The sequence below is a fragment of the Girardinichthys multiradiatus genome, chromosome 22 (assembly GCF_021462225.1).
Source record: "Girardinichthys multiradiatus isolate DD_20200921_A chromosome 22, DD_fGirMul_XY1, whole genome shotgun sequence".
In the NCBI taxonomy this organism is placed as follows: Eukaryota; Metazoa; Chordata; class Actinopteri; order Cyprinodontiformes; family Goodeidae; genus Girardinichthys; species Girardinichthys multiradiatus.
In genome coordinates this window covers 30,606,899-30,625,977 of record NC_061814.1, presented here as the reverse complement: position 1 = coordinate 30,625,977, position 19,079 = coordinate 30,606,899, and the positions used below count along the sequence as shown (strand labels likewise).

The following is a 19,079-nucleotide window of genomic DNA, read 5'->3' as shown; positions in this document are numbered from 1 at the left end:
AAGATTTGTTTAAATATTCTTTTAAAAAACACGAACTTAAAAATACACAATAAATATCCTTCAATAAAAACATAAATAAAATTGTTAAAAATGCATTGATGTTATCTTCTATTGTTGTATTATCTGACAATCTTTCTTTCAAACTTTTGCATTTAAAACCACAAAAATACATAAATAAAACTGAGAGTGGGACAGACGGTAAGAGAAGGACTTTTTTCATGCATCTAGATCCAAAAGAGCAATAAGACCCTGCACTTTTACTATTTACCCTTTTAGCAAAAGCAACACAGAGGGAAATAATAAACAGTTGTTGAGATCACAAAAAAGTTAAAATATGAAATAAACTTTGCAGTACAAACAAGAAGAATAAACACAAAAAAAATCATAAAATGATAGGGCTAATACGGGCATATGTTAGGTGATAATATGAATTAGTTATTTAACTGTAAAAACAGCATGCACTCAGTTTATTTTATGTTACAGTGTCTTTGTCTAAAAGCCTTTACATATTTACAATAGCTGTTAAAGGGACTCAAAATTCTAATGCCAATTGATATTGCATACTATTTATCATTCCTAACATTTTATCAGAATATATCAAGCAACACTAAGTGATAACCTGTAATGTACATATAATGAAAGAGTTTCAAAAAACACTTAAACACCTATGAATAGCTAAAGTACAGCTTTTAGAATTATCAGTTATATTTACATCAAAGACTACAGTACTTTATAGATCTTTTTTATAAGCTCTGATAAATGGTTTATATTCATATTTACAGTCCCTTTAACCATAAGTAAACATTTAGCTGACATCTATAAAATAAATACATTATTATAAAAAGTGAGAAACACTACAAACTAAATTTAACTGTTCAAAACATTTTAATTTTTACGTTTTACTGAACATTTACTTTTTAGGTTTATTGTTTACAAAATGGTGTTACAACCTGGTTAAGATAAGTTTATTTTATTTGAAATTTTAATCAGTGATTTTACCTTTGTCGAGTAGCCATTCTTCAACTACTCGACCGAGTCGGTATGGGATTCGCTGTCTAGCAAGCGCCAGGCGTTCGTTATCAATGTTGCCTTTAAAGTTTAAAGAGACATTTCATTGGTTACAATCTGTAAGGTCAAAGGTTAGATGTTCATACTTAAAGCTGGAGTTAAAGACTGCACAAGGTTAATTTAATATTTGTTTATAAATTTAAAACACAATATTTACTGAAACATTAATTAAACAAATGTCACTCTTTTTATTTTATTTTAGCCATCAAATTAGAGGTAGTTTATCAAAAATAAGTGAACTAACATGGAACTGTTTCATTTTAATTAATAAAGCTATGTTATAAAGCACCCAAAATCACAAATTTATACATTATATATATATATATATATATATACATTACAAAACTCTTCCCTTAAAATAATTTCTCTCCATATCTTTTTAAATGACTTTTTGACCAGCTATACCAAATAATCATCATTTAATTTTATTATTATGTAAACCTTTTATAGTTATATTAACTTTAACTTTAACAAATGTACACCCAATTAACCAATAGCCTAATTGGCAATAACTATTAAGCTGTTTGCAGTATTACAATTAACACAGATTTCTATCATAACATCTGGTCAGAAGACAATGTCAATGTAAGTACATACACAGTTAAACCTGTAATAAAATGGCTTTGGCAAAAGCTTCAGCTTCTAAAGTTTTTACTTTAATTTGAATAATTATGTCAGATAGAGAAATCTTTTTGGAAGATAGACCAAATAAATGACAAAAGAGCAGAAGACCATCTGCAGAAAAGCTGCACTCCAACATTGGAGGGACATGTTGGCTTTAATGAGGGTAAACTCTGCATCACCCTTTTGTCAAGGCCAATAACCTCTCAAAAACAGAAAACGTTCAGCAAAGTGGCACTGTCTCTGAGTGCTTTTCCCCTGGTATTGTCTGTCGAGATTGAATTTGGTCAGCTCTATTCTTCTGGCAGATTGACAATGTTTGTCCCATCAACTATATTAATTCAGTTCTGGCCGATAAAGGATCCTGTAGCTAACAATGAGTCGGCAGAGAATGGCCTCGGAGAGGAAAAGATGGCAAAGAAATGAACAGAGAAGGCTAACCTTGTAACAGATGCACGTTTGATCTGATGAAAGGTCTTGGAGGTAAGACGGCGCATAAAAAGATATTTTTAATCACATCAGTTTGAATTACTACTGAGGATCAGCCACACAGAGAAAGGATTTAAAGCTTGTGTGTGCAGCTCACGGTGTTGCAGTTGATTGTGCCAGGTTGAAACACATTGGCTTGTGAGTGAGATTTAGTGGAGCACCTTTCCCTCAATGAGGATTTAGAAAGATATGTTCTGCAATCCAAGAACATAGGGTACTTCATTTTACTTCATTAGCTAATGAGAGAGCAATGTTCTTAAAAAATGCCCGGTTATCTTTCATTAAGTAAACATTGATGAAGCCCAATGAGCTTGCTGTGAAAACTCATTCAGTGCACTTTCAGTCTACTCTCACAGCATATTTTAATTTTCTTGAATATCATCAGTGTTAAAATCATACAACTATCGTACAATCGTTTCCAATGCAAAGCAATCGTTATGCGATACACCCATTTGAAACCAATGAAACTACCAGATAAAAGCTTAAAACAAAAGGTGTGTCAAAGCTGTTTCCCCTTTTTGCTGAATACAGTACAAAGACATAGTTTCTTTCTATCTAAATGATGTGGAACTGGGTTTAAGAACCAAAAAGTCACAAGATATCTATTTAAGTCCTAATATGTTAGGGTTTGGGGTTGATAAAAATGTGCTATTCAAGTCTTTGTTTAGGTTAAATTTGGTTGAGAAGCATAGGCTAAAATATTCAAATGTTTGGATTTCTGGACAAAAGACAAGAACCAGCCAGCCTTAAATAGTCATAAAATATATACAACTGGATACTGGGTGTTTGGACGGTTGGCATCTTTTGGTAGTTGCTGAAAGTAAAGTAAAATGTGTTCTCCTTCAAGATGAGGTGATACTTCTCTAAGGTAAATATATATCCATTGATTCGGACATCATTATAAAGATTCACTTAACACATCAATGCAAAGTATTATAGTTAACAAATTCTATAATATATACCAGTTACTAAAATGAAATAGGGTTTTGTTACTACAATAAACAGCATCTACCAGCAGAAGCTTGCTCAGAATAACAGGGATCAGAACTACAATCAGTAGAAGTAATAATGACTTGACATATAACAAAAAAAATATTTTCATTATATTAACCTGTATCATTCATCAAAATACTGTACTAAGAGAAACAAAATGATAGGCAATGTTTAAGTTCATAAGTAAGAAATTATCTGTTTAAAGATACATGATTGAAGCAGGGTGGAATGTGGAACATTAAATGCCACATGTGAAAATAGGGTATAAATTGGCAGGGTAGCAAATTGACTCTGAGCTTTAAGGAATTGCTCATATAAACAAGATAGCTTTAACAAAGCAAAAAAAAAAAAAAAAAAGGATTGAATGAACATTAAAGTGAGGACTTTTAAACCAGATTTACAAGGCAATTTTGAATCATCTCCCAACTGTTGATTTAATGTTATATTTTAACAGTGTGAATACAACCACTATAAACAATGATGAAACTTCTTTCACTTCTCAAAGCATGATAAATGATTTCCTTGTGGGTTTTCTGCTTAGATTACAGCTTGCACATTCCAACATGGGTAAATAGGGCATTTGTTGGGGGCAAATGTTTACACCACCAAACACAGATGTGCCTCCTGGTATTTTCAATGACTGAACTGAACTGATGAAAAATACTTGATTGCTATTAGAATGGAACATTCATGGGATTTGTTAATTCCCATCACCTCCTTTTGCCAGTCATAGGGTGTTAGTTATGTCACCTCTCCATTTCCTGTCTCTGCATCACCTCATCCGAGGAGAGGTCAGGAGCAGATTGGTGCTTTGGAGAAATCTTAGCCTACAGCTGATGAAAGGACGGTGAGGACTTATAAATTTAGCCAAAAGGAGTCACATTGAATCTCAAGACATTTCCATGGTACTTGCATCATTAGTCAGAGTAAATTTGTGAATACAAATGGTGGTTCGATTTGTCAACAGTCAGATTGTTTTATAAATCTTGTAGTTTTACTCTAAAATAGCAGGTCTTCTGTGTAGCTACAAGACGCAAATAAAATGATGAAGCAAAGATTACAAGTTTCTTTTTTTTTAATCAGGAATGTAATAAAACGAATGGAAGAACCTTGGGGACAGCCAGGTGCACAGAAACATATGCTATATAGTTAACACACATACTTATGCTTAGACGCAGCTTGCGAGGGTGCTAGAATCCCCCACATCTGAGCAAAAATATGCACCATTTTTAAACAGCTTCTGCTTCTCGCTCTGCATCCAGTGGCAGGCTCAGTCTATCTCTATACTGAGGTTAATTAAGTGTGGACATAATCAAGGTCTGATCATGTATTGATCTCCACTGCAGGACCACAGGGTGTTAAACAATGCTATCCCTGGGGTTTGCTGCAGCCCATTCATCATGCCTGCAAGAGGAGCCTATGACTGCTGTTAAACGGTGATTTGGTTTGGTGTGGGACAGCCTGTCTTATCTCCACTGCCAGACAGCAGCGATTCACTATGACCCACTGTGCCCTTACCCACTTGTTTTTTTTTTTTTTGTTAATGGATTGGTCAGATAAGGCATCAATTTTATCTCATATCAAGCCCTCACATACTCAACACCTAAAATGAGCAAACATGCCAAAACTCAGGCTGTTCATGAGATTGGACAATTAAAAACAGGAAACCTATACAAAATACACACACAATACATTTTTTTGTTATTAAGCACTAAGATTAAAATGAGATCTCACGTTATAATGGATGGATGGATGGATGGATGGATGGATGGGTAAACAATGAATGGCTGAGCTGGAGCTTCATGTTGGTGGAAAACTACAAAGCTACTATACAGTTTTTCAACAAATCTAGAATGCATTTTTCCACCTTTAGTTAAAAATCCAAAAAAACCCTATTGGTCATTTCTGAGATTAATAATTATACACTAAATACATATTCTTTTAAATATAGTTTGAGCTTCATGAAAGCTTTGTTCTATCTGTAAAAAATACAAAAAGAAATGGCATTAGAATTCCTTTAGAATTAAACAAGAGGTAAGCAAAACATGAACTTCTCAAACCTGGACTAGAATATTCTACACTCATGGTAGATTCTTTAAAACACAGGCTGTGATTTGTAATTAAATGAACATCCAAGTTTTCCTAAAACTGTTGTTAAAATCTTGGCTTGTTTCTGTGAAACCAGTATTACATGTTATCTTGTGGGCTGAATGTATCCAAACCACCCTATTCTGCACCGTTGCTTCATTGTCTGACTGTGATAGCCACTGAACAGTTCTTAAGCATGCTCTGTGATGTCTTCTAATGACGCCTGGGCTTATTTTTTGCACTAAGAAAGAAAATGAGCAGAGACGGATAGGAGTTTTGATGGATAAATTTCACCCCCTTCTGTTGAATCTCACAGAGCAGAGACCAGACCACACGGTGAAAAAACAACGGGTTGGATCAACATGGGGGTGGGGAGCTTTGGGGAGATGGTGGCCAGATAGAGGTAAAAAGGGCAGAAAAAAGAAGGAAGTGAGAGCTAAGGAGAAGAAGAGACAGAGAGCTCTGTAAGTGCACCACGCTCTGATAACAGTAAAAGAATAAGGCCAGGGACTTCTCCATTATCTTTGTGTGTAGTGCGTGTTCATCGGGTGCTACCATAGGATACTGCATTGTACCCTGTGGGTTTGGATGCACAATTGTTATGGTATTACTTCCATGGCCAAGGCTCAGGAGAAGGGACATTTTTTTTTTTTTTTGCTGCACTCCCCTATTGTGTGTGAAAAAAAGCAAGGCAACCTTAACTACATAAACTACAACAAACACAACACTACTTATGTGTCCGATTACACATTCAGCATCTTAGATTCTCATTATTGTTCTGAAGACTTTCAAAAGCCTGTAAGCATCCAACATGAGACTTTTTAATGAGATTATGAGGGCAGCAGTTGTGGGTCTGTTGAAGCAATTATTTCCTTGTTTTGAGAGTGATAGCACATCATCCCCAAGTGCAAACTCCTCCTCTCTCCTTCTCACTTTCCAGCCATCATTTTTATTTTTCCCGTCTAGTTTGATTACAATCACTGTTGATCAGTGAGTGGCCTAAGAAGAGCTGAGGGTTGCTATTATGAGTATGTTAAAGGGATACATGGACACTAATCAAACTACAGGCGAGCTGAGAGAATAATGGCTTTGTGTGCTGGGGAAGAGGGGAGGACCATGCCATTATTGTGATTAGATGTAATTAGTTCGCTACAGGCCTAATAAAGTAGCCGGACCTGGCATTGTCACTAAAGTGTGATTGGTGGGGATTTGTCCAGCCACATGTGAAACCAATCACTTGCCATGAGAGAATTTATGTACATATTATTTACCTTTTAGAATACATTGACCAGAATTAGTCAAAGGTTGGGCAGTTAAGTTGTGATGTGCTTGAAGTCAATAAATGGTCGCTTTATTTATCAACATTTATCCTATTTTAAACTTAAACAAGCACATTTAGATTTCAGTCTGCAGAATTAAATGCCAAAGGGACAGTTTGGTGTCAAAACTGAAGGTTTGTAAAGATATTAGTAATAGTTAGTTTACCTCTATAAGACTATGTCCCACAGAATGCACAGAAAAAAGTAGAAAATAACGAAAACCTCAAGTGATGGAAGGGCTAACAGGAGAGGCCCATTTTAGTTTATTTCAACAATTAAAACAATGTAAACTGAAAATGTTTAAATCCCTGGGATACAACACTATATTAGTAAATATTAACTGTGTACAATTTCACATAAGACTGTTGTTTTTACTTTTTGTCAGAAACACAACATCAATGCACTATAAGAAAGTATGTTGTTGGAGGCTGCCTTCTGTAATAAGCCCAGGTTATACTACTCTCTCTATGTTTCTAGAGTCTTTCAAATTTCAATAGAAATCGCTGTGATATTCATTCGGTGCCAGTAGGTGGCAAGAATGTGAACATTAATGACATCAAAATTAAAAAAAAGATTCTTAGCATGCTTAAAGCAGTACTAAGCTGAAAGATTCTACTAAATCAATTGTAGCATAGGTTTTCTTTGACACTGTTTTTTAACTGAGCATACATCTGAATCAGAATACAACAGCTCCACTGTTGTGGATTGTAAAAAAATGTGCTTTGTGTAGATGAGAGATGGTAACATAGTACACAATTGAATTGTTTGTTAAATACTCCTTGCCTCGTTCCAGACCAATCAGCTTGAACTTGACAATCCAATTCAAATCCACCAATAGTGGAGTGAACCCTTTCACTTTGCAAAAGACTGTCATTTGTGTAGTAGCATCAAAATGGTACATTTGTGTAAACATTTTAGTTTGATTTGATTTGAATTGCTAAAATCAGCTATAACTGTGAGTTATTCCTGTCTAGATGTCAGCATTTCCCCACTCTAGGGATTTCTTCACTTTTCTAAAAATTGTTCTCTGTTTTAAACAGGTAAAGGAACTATGACAAATAATTGCTAAACAGAACCTTATTTCAAGAAATCCAAACTAATACTTAAAATGTTCTTATTTTAGTAAATATGTAATATCCATCCATCCATTTTCTGTACACTCGTAAATCTGTTAGGATTTTAAGGTGTGTGACTGCACCCTCGACAGATCACCAGCCCATCATTGGGCCATGATGCCTGCACCCACTGACACCTACTTCCAGTTTAGAGTCACCATTAACCTAACTTGCTTGTTTTTGAATAGTGGGAGGAAGCTCGTTTACCTGCAGGGAACCTATGCATGGGGAGAATGTGCAAACTCCTTGAAGAATGTTCCCACCTAAGATTTAAACTGGCAACCTCCTCGCTGTGAGGAAACAGTGCTAACCACAGGAGCCACCTTACAGCACGCACGTTTAAATGTAGAGACAGGAGCATGACCGCATTTAAATCTGCTTCACATCCTGTCACGACCACGTCAAAAGCTTTCAGTTCTCTTTTCCACCCCAGGCAAACTGCGAGGAATGGGTTGCAGTCATCCAACCATCTATCATTTAGATGAATGCACAATTCTCAGCTGAAAGGTCACTAAAGATTATGAAGACAAGAGACAGGTTGTGTTTTGTCTGTTTTGTTGCATACACATTTTATGCATTCTCACAGTTTAACAAATGTGGTAGTGCAACCTTTGCTTTTCTGGAACAGCAGCTTGTACCTTCAACAATAGTCAGATTCAGGTTTGCATCAGTCACTTTAAAATGCCTTTGACTATCTGTAGCTTTTGTCAAAGCCTTACAGCAGGTAAAAAAGTTAAGAGTTTCAACAACACATACAGTAGCATTGAAATTGGAATAACTGACATTTTAAGACTTTACAGAAACATACCAGTGTTGCTGAGTGGTACTAGTTAACCAGTAGACAACAGCATATTTTCCATGTTTAATATAGTGGCACAAAGTTGCCTTTTCTAAAAAAAAAAAAAAAAAGAAAACAAATTTCTAAACGTTGAATTGTTGATGTTTGGAAACATTTTCTTCTACTTCGAACCTACAGTTCTTTTTTCACGTACTTCCCATCCATCACACAGGGCTGCAATTACTGCATTCATCTTCTGCTGTCATGCAAAGTGTTTTTTATAAAAAGCCCAACACAAATGAAATTATTAGCAGCACTAATGACTGAGAAAATTAACACAGCTTGGTTTTTGCATGGGTAATTGTGGTTTTGCTGTCAAAATGATGAATATAAAAGTGCATTGTTACTAGTTGTTAAAGGCAGCCGATCATCTACGTGGCACCTAATTCTCCATAAGTACCACATTTACTCTAAATTTGTTATTACAGGCTTGTCCAACACAATGCCATTAATCAGTTAATCAATCAATCAACTGTATTGACAAAGAAATAAATGTAATAAATGGCACACAGTTACCTTCCACGATAAATGTGGTAGTTTGTCGGAATAGTGTATTGATCTGAGCTCCTTAAAGAGTATGCTGTAGGTGGATTGGAAGAGTATAATACAGACATGTAGACAGTGTGGTTGGCTGTCTTTTGAGACTGTTCATTACTTAAGCCTATTAAATAGGAAAAGGCAACTTCAGGTCTGCCTAATTTGTAAAGGTTATTTAGCAGCATTATCTTAACCATTATCTAGTGATAAAACTCAGCAGCACTGGTGGGATTCCTAACAACTGCTGAAAACAGAAAGATAAATAGCAATTAAAGTACATGCCAGGTTAACATAAAGACATCCTAACAGATAAGACTTTAATAGCTGGCTTGACAACATCTAGGTCATGTTATCTCCTATAAGCAGCAAGAAATGGAATTGCAGGCAAAGCGGTGGGACTCACCTGTGGGGTAGCGTTCAATGACTGGCAGGTCATCCACCTGCAGAGTGGCATTACCCCCACTCCTTGTAAACTTCACTATATGGTACTTTCCATCATTTACAAACTTTGATGTCTCCTCGATGTTTATGTCATCTGTTCCCACATTAAATACTACAGCAATGTTTCCTTTTTCCTGAAAGGAGAAGAGCATAGAAAACAAAAACATGTTTTAGTAATGATGCATTATTACTGTGTACAAAGTGGTTATGAACTATATCAAACTTAATATGGATATGGAGATGTTTAGAGAACAGTCTAGTCAGAACCTCAATTCAAAAGTAAAACAATAAATAACATAAAAAATCTGTTGAATATGGTAAATATATGCATATATATGCACCACTGTCAGAGGAGGTTAATTTGATTAAAGCAAAGTTTAGGCAAGAACAATTTAAATACTTAAATACATAGTTACTATAAATAATTATTGTAACTATGCATTCTGATAGTGATTCTATAACATCCTTTAAGCAGTCCCAGATTAATGAAACCTTTATTAGTGAAAACACAAAAAACATATAGAACACAGCATAAAAAACCGTAACATGTGGATTGACTAGACCTGGACTGAATTATGGACTGAACTATGTATGGCTGCATTCTAAAGGGTTGTCATTGAACTTAAAGTGGAAACAACAAATGGGCATTACTCCAAAAAACATTGCATCAATGAGTAAATTATTTATTTGCTGCATGACAAAAACCACATTGCTTTTTGATGTTTAGGGCATTTTAACTCAGATGGGTTTGCACGAACCCATTACGGTTTTATTCTGTTTACTGGTGTGACTGGGATCCTATTGTGTTTCTAACAGTGTCCTCAAGTGTCATAGATAGCACCATAATACTCTCTGTGAGCAGCTTATATATATAAATATATATATATATTTATATATATATATATATATACATATATATACAGGGGTTGGACAATGAAACTGAAACACCTGGTTTTAGACCACAATAATTTATTAGTATGGTGTAGGGCCTCCTTTTGCGGCCAATACAGCGTCAATTGGTCTTGGGAATTACATATACAAGTCCTGCACCATGGTCAGAGGGATTTTAAGCCATTCTTCTTGCAGGATAGTGGCCAGGTCACTACGTGATACTGGTGGAGGAAAACAATTCCTGACTCGCTCCTCCAAAACACCCCAAAGTGGCTCAATAATATTTAGATCTGGGAGATGTTCAACTTCACTTCATGTTCATCAAACCAATCTTTCACCAGTCTTGCTGTGTGTAATGGGGCATTGTCATCCTGATACACGGCACCGCCTTCAGGATACAATGTTTGAACCATTGGATGCACATGGTCCTCAAGAATGGTTCAGTAGTCCTTGGCAGTGACGCGCCCATTTAGCACAAGTATTGGGCCAAGGGAATGCCATGATATGGCAGCCCACTCTGGGCATGCAACAGTCTGGGTGGTACGCTTCTTTGGGGCTTCTCCACACCGCAACTCTCCCGGATGGGGGGAAAACAGTAAAGGTGGACTCATCAGAGAACAATACATGTTTCACATTGTCCACAGCCCAAGATGTGCGCTCCTTGCACCATTGAAACTGACGTTTGGCATTGGCATGAGTGGCCAAAGGTTTGGCTGTGGAAACAGGAGAGTTAAGGTGCACATTTAATTATGCCATGATTTGGGCAGCCGTGGTTTTATGTATTTTGGATACAATCCGGGTTAGCACCCAAACATCCCTTTCATACAGCTTCCTCTTGGGTCCACAGTTAATCTTGTTGGATGTGGTTCGTCCTTGTTGGTGGTATGCTGACATTATCCTGGATACCGTGGCTCTTGATGCATCACAAAGACTTGCTGTCTTGGTCACAGATGCGCCAGCAAGACGTGCACCAACAATTTGTCCTCTTTTGAACTCTGGTATGTCACCCATAATAATGTCTGCATTTCAATATTTTGAGCAAAACTGTGCTCTTACCATGCTAATTGAACCTTCACACTCTGCTCTTACTGGTGCAATGTGCAATCAATGAAGACTGGCTACCAGGCTGGTCCAATTTAGCCATGAAGCCTCCCACACTAAAATGACAGGTGTTTCAGTTTCATTGTCCAACCCCAGTGCCACCGTGCAGCCCGTGGCGCAGTTGGTAGCACTGTTGCCTTGCAGCAAGAAAGTCCTTGGTTCAATTCCCATCTGGTGGTCTTTCTGCATGGAGTTTGCATGTTGGACTGGCGACCTGTCCAGGGTGTACCCTGCCTCTCGCCCATAGACTGCTGGAGATAGGCACCAGCTTCCCAGTGACCCACTATGGAATAAGCGGTAGAAAATGACTGACTGACTGTCCAACCCCTGTATATCACCTATTGATCACCTAACTGGTTGTTAGGTGATCAAATACTTCTGTCATGCAATAAAATGCTAATTTATTACTTAAAATCACACAATGTGATTTGGGATTGGGAAAACCTGCAAAATCAGCGGTGAATAAAATACTTGTTCTCCCCACTGTATGCAATATTGAAAAGTAAATTTTTTCACTTATTCTGTTCACTAATTAAAACACATTATATAGACTATTTACACAGAGACTGATGTTTTAAAGCCAGTTTTTGTATTACTAATAACCATTTTTGGCTAATAACTATTGAAAACGAGACATTTAAGATTAGAATATTACCACAGACCAATAAAAAAAAACTTTTTTAATCCAAAAATGTGGACATAATAAAATGTATAGTTTAGAAAGGTACTTTCATTTGACAAGTGCCTCATTGGAAAGCATATTCTGCATATTCTAATTTATTATATACCGTAAATTCCAGATTATAAGCCACTACGTTTTTCCCACACTTTGAACACTGCAGCAATTGTGCGGCTAATGAATGTTTTTTTTCATGCCGCCCAAAACATTTTGCCTGGTAACAGCAGACCAATCAAATTGATGAGTAGTTCAAAGAGGTCCAATGAACTTGTGCGATAAATCAAGAGCAGTTTCACAATTCAGTTACTGGTATTGTAAATCAGACATTTATATTCACCCTCATCAACATGGAAAATCACCAACAGGTTTCGAAAGGGTGGACTGCTGCGTGATTAAGGGGACTGGGTGCGCTCAAGTGAGAGCCATAACAAAGAGGCTGAAGTGAGTGTCGAGATCCTGAGGCTGTTCAATTCCGACACTGAAGAACAGGACTTTAATGGTTTCAGTGCGCAGGAAGAAGATGAAGAAGGCGATCAATGACTTTTGACCTGGTAGGCTGCAGTGTATATCAATTAGGAGATATTGGAATGTTGTTCGTGCACTGTCCAGTAAAAAGCATTTGCAATATACATTTGTTTATATTACCTATAAACCTATAAAAGTTCCTCACGTGTAATAACCTTCTGTGCAAATCATATTAAAACGTGGGACACCTGCGGCTTAACATCCAGTGTGGCCTGTACAAGTACAAAATTGGTTTTCTTTCTAAAATTAAAGCATTAATCAGGTGCGCTCTGTGGTCCAGAATTTACGATATATATATATATATATATATATATATATATATATATATATATATATATATATAAAGAGAGAGAAAGAGAGAGAGAGAAAGCTGTCTGAGGCCTTCAGAAATAAGATTATAGCTGCTTAAGAGGCTGGGAAGTGGTTTGATTCAAAACAACTGCCCAACATGCCCAAATGTGGCCTTAAAAGCAAGCTCAACCTGAAAACAGATCACTGGATGCACAGAAGTCTCAAAAAAACCTTAAACACCCAGCTCATGAGTAACAAATTCATCATGAATTCTACCAAATAGCGGTAAATGGACTGAACTTATATAACACTTTTCTAGTCATGCAGACCACTCAAAGCACTTTACACTAAAGCCACATTCACCCAATTGAACTCACTAACGCTGACACATTCATACACCGATGCACAGATCAGTAGGCAACTTAAGGTTAAGTGCCTTGCCCAGGGGCACATTGACATATGGCAGGAGGAAGCTGGAATCAAGCCCACAACCTTCTGATCGCAAGACAACTACTCGTCCTACTGAGCCACAGTTGCCTATAAACAGTGGTGTTTGACAAACATGTAAGACCATCTGTAAAAAACTTTAAATTTACGCAGAACTGGATCCCGCAATATGGCAATAAAAATAAAAATGGAAAGTCATGGGCAGAATTTGTCATGGGCATCTCATTGAGATGTTGTGAAACTGATCGTAAATTAAGTTTATCCCTAAAATGTCCAACAGCTGAAAGGAGTGGGGAAAAGTAATACTAGCGATTCTTTTCTTTTCAGAAAAGAAAGTAATACTAGCGATAAGGTGTCTTAACTTATTCCTTACAAAAAATCTGCACTTTGTTGATATCGTTGGTTTAAAGAGTAAAACAAAATTCTTTTTTCAATTAAAGTGCAATTAAATCACTTTTTTTGCTAGAGAAGAGAACATTAGACATTGACATGTGAACATTTATTATTAATATGGCCTGAATGATTAATGGGGTGGCCCAGCTTTTTTTCATAATGAGACTCACTGCCCTATGCATTATGCTATCTATTTATAAAAATACAACACAAAAAAGTTAATTATATAGCTAATATGAAAGTTACCTGCTAAGCTCTTTTGTGTAAAGTTGCCATCTGGAGCTCCTCACTGTACCCATGAATAATCTTCTTAACTGTGTCTTCATAAAACATAAGTAAATCTGTGAAGTTTTTTAGGCTCTTCAAGTTGTAATGAATGGCACATTCATTACACACACAGCATAAACTCCAACTATAGAGAAATACCACAAAGAAACCACAGAGGTTTAGAACTCATTTTATCCATAGTCTCCTTCACATAATGAGTATTAGCTTTAATAAGCTCCTTTTACAGTACATGATCAAAATGCCTCAATCCTCCTGTTTAATCCATTGAAGATGAGTGCGTATGTTATTGCAGCCTACCACTCTCTCTGCTTACGAGCTGCAGTGAAAGCAGCATCTGGTTGGAGGCTCAGCCTAGAATTGCGGTGCAGCACTTTGCATGCCATTATCCAGTCAGCACAGCCAATATGCTGCCGCCTCACCATCTCTCTTTCCAACTCTCCCATGTGCATAAACCAACTCCTTCTCTGAGTCCACCACTAAACAAACAGACGTATGCATGCACTAAAACCCCAGCCCCTGGAAGAGCACATCAGAACAGCCAGAAGCCACAGCGCAATTAAAGTCATTTGTAATGTGTCACACCATGTTACCAAAACTAGGACAATAGTATGCTGTGTAATGTATTTTCAACAGATTATATAATCTGATCCAGTAAAGCTACAGTGCTAACATAATGTACCCATTGCTTGCAGGCCCTAACACCGACCATCTCAAATTGAAACGCAAATAGATACAACAGCTGTAGTGAGGTTTTCAGACCTGACCAGCGGTTAATCTGCAGACACTTTTGCTGTTGTACAATCTTGTCATAGTTAAATTGTCTCATTCAAAGATATGTACTCTTCCACCATAAAACATTGATAAATGAGCTTCCTCTTAGTAGGAGGAAGAACAGGAAGAGAGCAGACAACACAGCCATATGATATAATAAGACTTTATACTTAGGCTGATTTTCACACAATTTTCAGAATTTTACAGATTTGGATTACGGCATAAAGAACTAACATGAAACAAGCCTCTGCGATTTCAAAAAGGCTTCTGCTAGTCCTTTCAAGGACTAGCACATACTGAACGCATTAATTCAGAACTTTTTTATGACTATCGCTATTAGAAAAAGAGACGGAGAAAAAAAAAGTTTCAGCCGAGGCACTAACCCAATTAAAATCCTGCTTTTAATAGCCTCCTTCAATTGACTTTTAATGTTCCCTGCGGTCTTGTTAATAAATTTACTGCATTTAGTCACAAACTGCCAACTTGAATTTTCAAAGCAAAAAGAGGGCCTCAGCGGTGGTGTAGAAAGAGACGAAGAAGTAGATAAAAGACGGTAGAAAGGCATATAGGGTACAGATTTAAGAAACTCAAATCAAAACAACAAAAGTGTTTATGCCCTATGAACGTTTTCACATTTTATCATGTAAAAACCCCAAATTTTAATGTATTTTATTGGAATTTACTTCTTTAGATCACAAAAGCATTGGTTTTCATTTGTTTTACAAATGAAAAACTTGACATTTTTACTCACCCCCCGAGTCAATCCTTGCAGTAATAGCTTCAAGTTGTTTGGTCTTTTGGAGGTATATTTTTACTGACCTTGTACACCTAGAGACCAAAAATGCCACCTTCCAGGTGCCGTACTGACAGCGGTAGAGCGTGCAACACATGTATGGAGGCTTCAACCTTTGACGCGGCTGTCCCCTGGTTCGAGTCTTAGCCAAAATAAAGGCCACTTGTCATAATTTGAGGGGTGTTTTTTTTTGGGTTTTATTTATTCTTTTTTCCAGTTTACATCTCTTGGATCCTGCTTCTGTTTATTATTTTTCTGGTTATGGTTTACTTTCTTATTATTTTATAGTTTATGTTCTGTATGTTATGTTTTCTCCCGATTACTTTGTATCATTGGATTTCTGTTTTGCCCCAGTAACGTTTCATTCTTACTTCCTGCATCTGTCAACCAGTAATCAACTTCATTCGATCCACCTGCACCATGCAATCAGTCTCCTTGTTTCACCTGCCCCATGCTCCATATATACACTGCTGTTATGTTTACTTCTCACAGAAACATTATCACTGTTCACAGTTAATCTGTTTATGCCAAGCCTGTTCTGCCAAACCTGTCTTGCTTGCCTTTCCATGCCTGTCTTTGCCACCACCTGCTGAAGTGAGTTTTATTCTTCTTCTGCTTCTGCTCTGGCTTTCTCTGCCTCCTCCCTTCACTGTTCAACATGGACGCTGCCATTGTAAGGCTGCATCTGCTTCTGTTCTGGCAGCGAAGCTGACTTCTTCCTCCCACCGTGAGAAACGTTGGCGCAGAGCGGCTTCCTGCTTTTTGGCTGGCGAGAAGAAGATTCCCATGTCCGCTGCTGCGACAGCTGTAGCCGTGTTTCCCACACCTTCGTCTGCCACATCACTGTCTCCCTGGCAACGCCTGACGAGCTGGAGGACCAGCTTAGGATTTATGCTTGTAAGCTCAAACTTTTTAGAAGGCCATTCTTCTGCATCCTTCTCCTGAGCTGAAGGAGAGAGTCAGCAAGATGGAGGATAATTATGAGACAGCAGTAAGGCAGTTTTACTGCTGCCCACTTTAATCGGCCTCAGACATCCAGAGCGGTGCTGCACAGTCCACGCTCCTGCTCCTGTCTGTGAGGGTCTCGGCGACGCCTCAGGTCCTGCTCCTGTCTCTGAGGGTCTCAGTGACGCCTCAGGTCCTGCTCCTGTCTTTGAGGGTCTCGGCGACACCTCAGTTTCTCCTAACACCACTGAGGGTTGGCTGGACACCCCAGGTCAGCTGGACGCTTCGGCACCTTTTTCAGTCTTCACTGGAGGTCAGCTGGACGCTTTGGCACCCGCTTCAGTCTTTGCTGGAGGTCAGCTGGATGCTTCGGCACCTGCTTCAGTCTTCGCTGGAGGTCAGCTAGACGCCTCAGCTCCTGCTCTAGTCTTCACTGGAGGTCAGCTAGACACCTCAGCTCCCGCTCCTGCCATCCTCTCTGAGGCCGAACCTCCAGTTCTTGGTCCCAAGGCCTTCCAGGGATTCAAGGAGAGACTGGTCGTCGTCCTGGCCTCTGAACCCAGTGACGAAGGGTTCAAGGACGAAACGCTGCCTGATCCTGTTCCTGAGCGACTCGAGGACGAACTGCTGCCTGATCCTGTTTCTCACCGGTTCGGGGAGAAACCTATCCTTGCTTTAGTCCCTGAACCCAGCGACAAGGAGTTCGAGGACAAACTGCAGTCTGATCATGTTTCTGAGGGGTTCGATGAAAAACCTGTCTTTCTTCTGGTCTCTGAACCCAACGATGAGAGGTTCGAGGATGAACTTTTGCCTGATCCTGTTCCTGCTTCTAAGGGGTTCGACGACAAACCGCCACCAGTTCCTATTCCTTCAATAATGAACCACCACCTATTTCTGAGGGGTTCAAAGATGAGTGGCTTCTTGCGCCTGCTCCTGGTCTCGTCTCTGAGGGTCCTGCCGACTCTGCTTCAGCGTCCGAGGGCCCTGCCGGCTCTGCTTCAGCCTCCGAGGGTCCTGCTGACTCTGCTTCAGCCTCCGAGATTTCGCCAGGCACCGATTCAGCCTCCGAGGGTTCACCAGTTGCCGTCTCTGCCTCTGAGGGTTCGCCAGGCGCCATCTCTTTCTCTCGTTGCCGTCCTCCAGACAGCCAGCTCCTTTGTCGCCGGCCTTCAGACCAGTCTCCATGTCTTCGCCGATGTCAACCGCCTGAACTTTGTGCCTGCACGGGAAGATCTCCTGGTCGCCTGCCTGAACTCTGTGCCCGTATGGGACGACCTGCTGGTTGGCCGATTGAGCTGTGTTTCTGTTTTTGATTTTTGGCCCTCCTTCCGCGGCTCCCTCCACCCGCCCTGTTCAGGTTTTTTGGTTTTTATTTCTGGCCATCCTTCTGAGGCCCCCTCAGCCCTGTTCAGGTTGTTTTTGGTTTTTGTTTCTGTTCACAATTCATCTGTTTATGCTAAGCATGTTCTTCCAAACCTGTCTTGCTTGCCTGTCCATGCCTGTTTCTGCCCCCACCCGCTGAAGTGAGTCTTATTTAATAAATCTGTTTACTCACCACGCCACACTGCTTCCTGCCTGTCTCCATCCTGGGGTTCACCACCACACCGCGTTCCTGACACCACTAGTGGCACATAACTAATCTTTTTTTTAATTCATGCTATCTCTTCTTAGTAGAATCGCCTCAGATTTTCAAATGGATTAAGCTCTATGCTTTGACTGGGCCAATCTAACATGTGAACATGCTTTGATGTAAACCATATGTAAATAGGCTGTATACATTTGTTGGGACATTGGCCGTAGCTACCACTGCGGACACCGAGGTCCGGACATCAGTATTTTTCTGCTTTGTATATAATAAAAAATTAATCAAAACAATGCTTTCGAAAGAAGTGGTTCTCTGTGTAGCTCCACCAGGTTACTGTAGGAGTTGCTACAACTGTGTAAGGCAGCCAAACTCAATGTTTACAAAGAAGAGTGCAACTTTGCATACCCTACCGCTAAAATAAAGACCAGAAGAGGAGTGCAGCTCACGCTGAAACGTAACAGAGGTAACTTGCAGAAAATATCCTACTTGAAATCCGTTCTTCGCCAAATAACAGTTCACTAGTGTTCATCCTTCATAACACTGTTTAAGTTTATTAGAATAGTTACCGCCCATTGACGATGTTGTTTGATTTGTATTGCCGCATTTTTTTGTGAGCAGTTGGGTCAGACTAATGATGCTTCTATTGCAAGAGCTAATGTTTCCATAAATTAAATTCAGACAGAAAGCTTTTATTCTTTTTTTTTAGTTTTTTTACTGGTTTTATAAATTAACACGAATCCTTTGTTTATTTAATCCAGATGATAAAAAGAGATTTAATAGATGGCTGCTGTCCATCCTCTCTAGCCAGGATACATTGCTGAGACCCATGTCCCTGTGTTGTTCAAAAGAAACAAAAACTGA

General features: G+C 38.7%; 1 protein-coding gene across 9 annotated transcripts in view; it reads right to left on the bottom strand.

Annotated features, from left to right (window-relative positions):
* Positions 1-19,079, bottom strand: part of LOC124859406 (neurexin-1a) — a 250,549-nt gene that overhangs the window by 51,024 nt on the left and 180,446 nt on the right. For 6 of the 9 annotated variants that reach the window (XM_047352171.1, XM_047352172.1, XM_047352173.1 and 3 more), the window contains 2 exons: positions 9,472-9,643; positions 1,000-1,089 (listed from right to left, as the gene is read on the bottom strand). In XM_047352171.1, coding sequence (XP_047208127.1) covers positions 1,000-1,089; positions 9,472-9,643 — 262 coding nt within the window. The remainder of the gene's footprint in view (positions 1-999; positions 1,090-9,471; positions 9,644-19,079) is intronic. The other 3 variants (XM_047352174.1, XM_047352179.1, XM_047352178.1) reach the window with 1 other exon arrangement.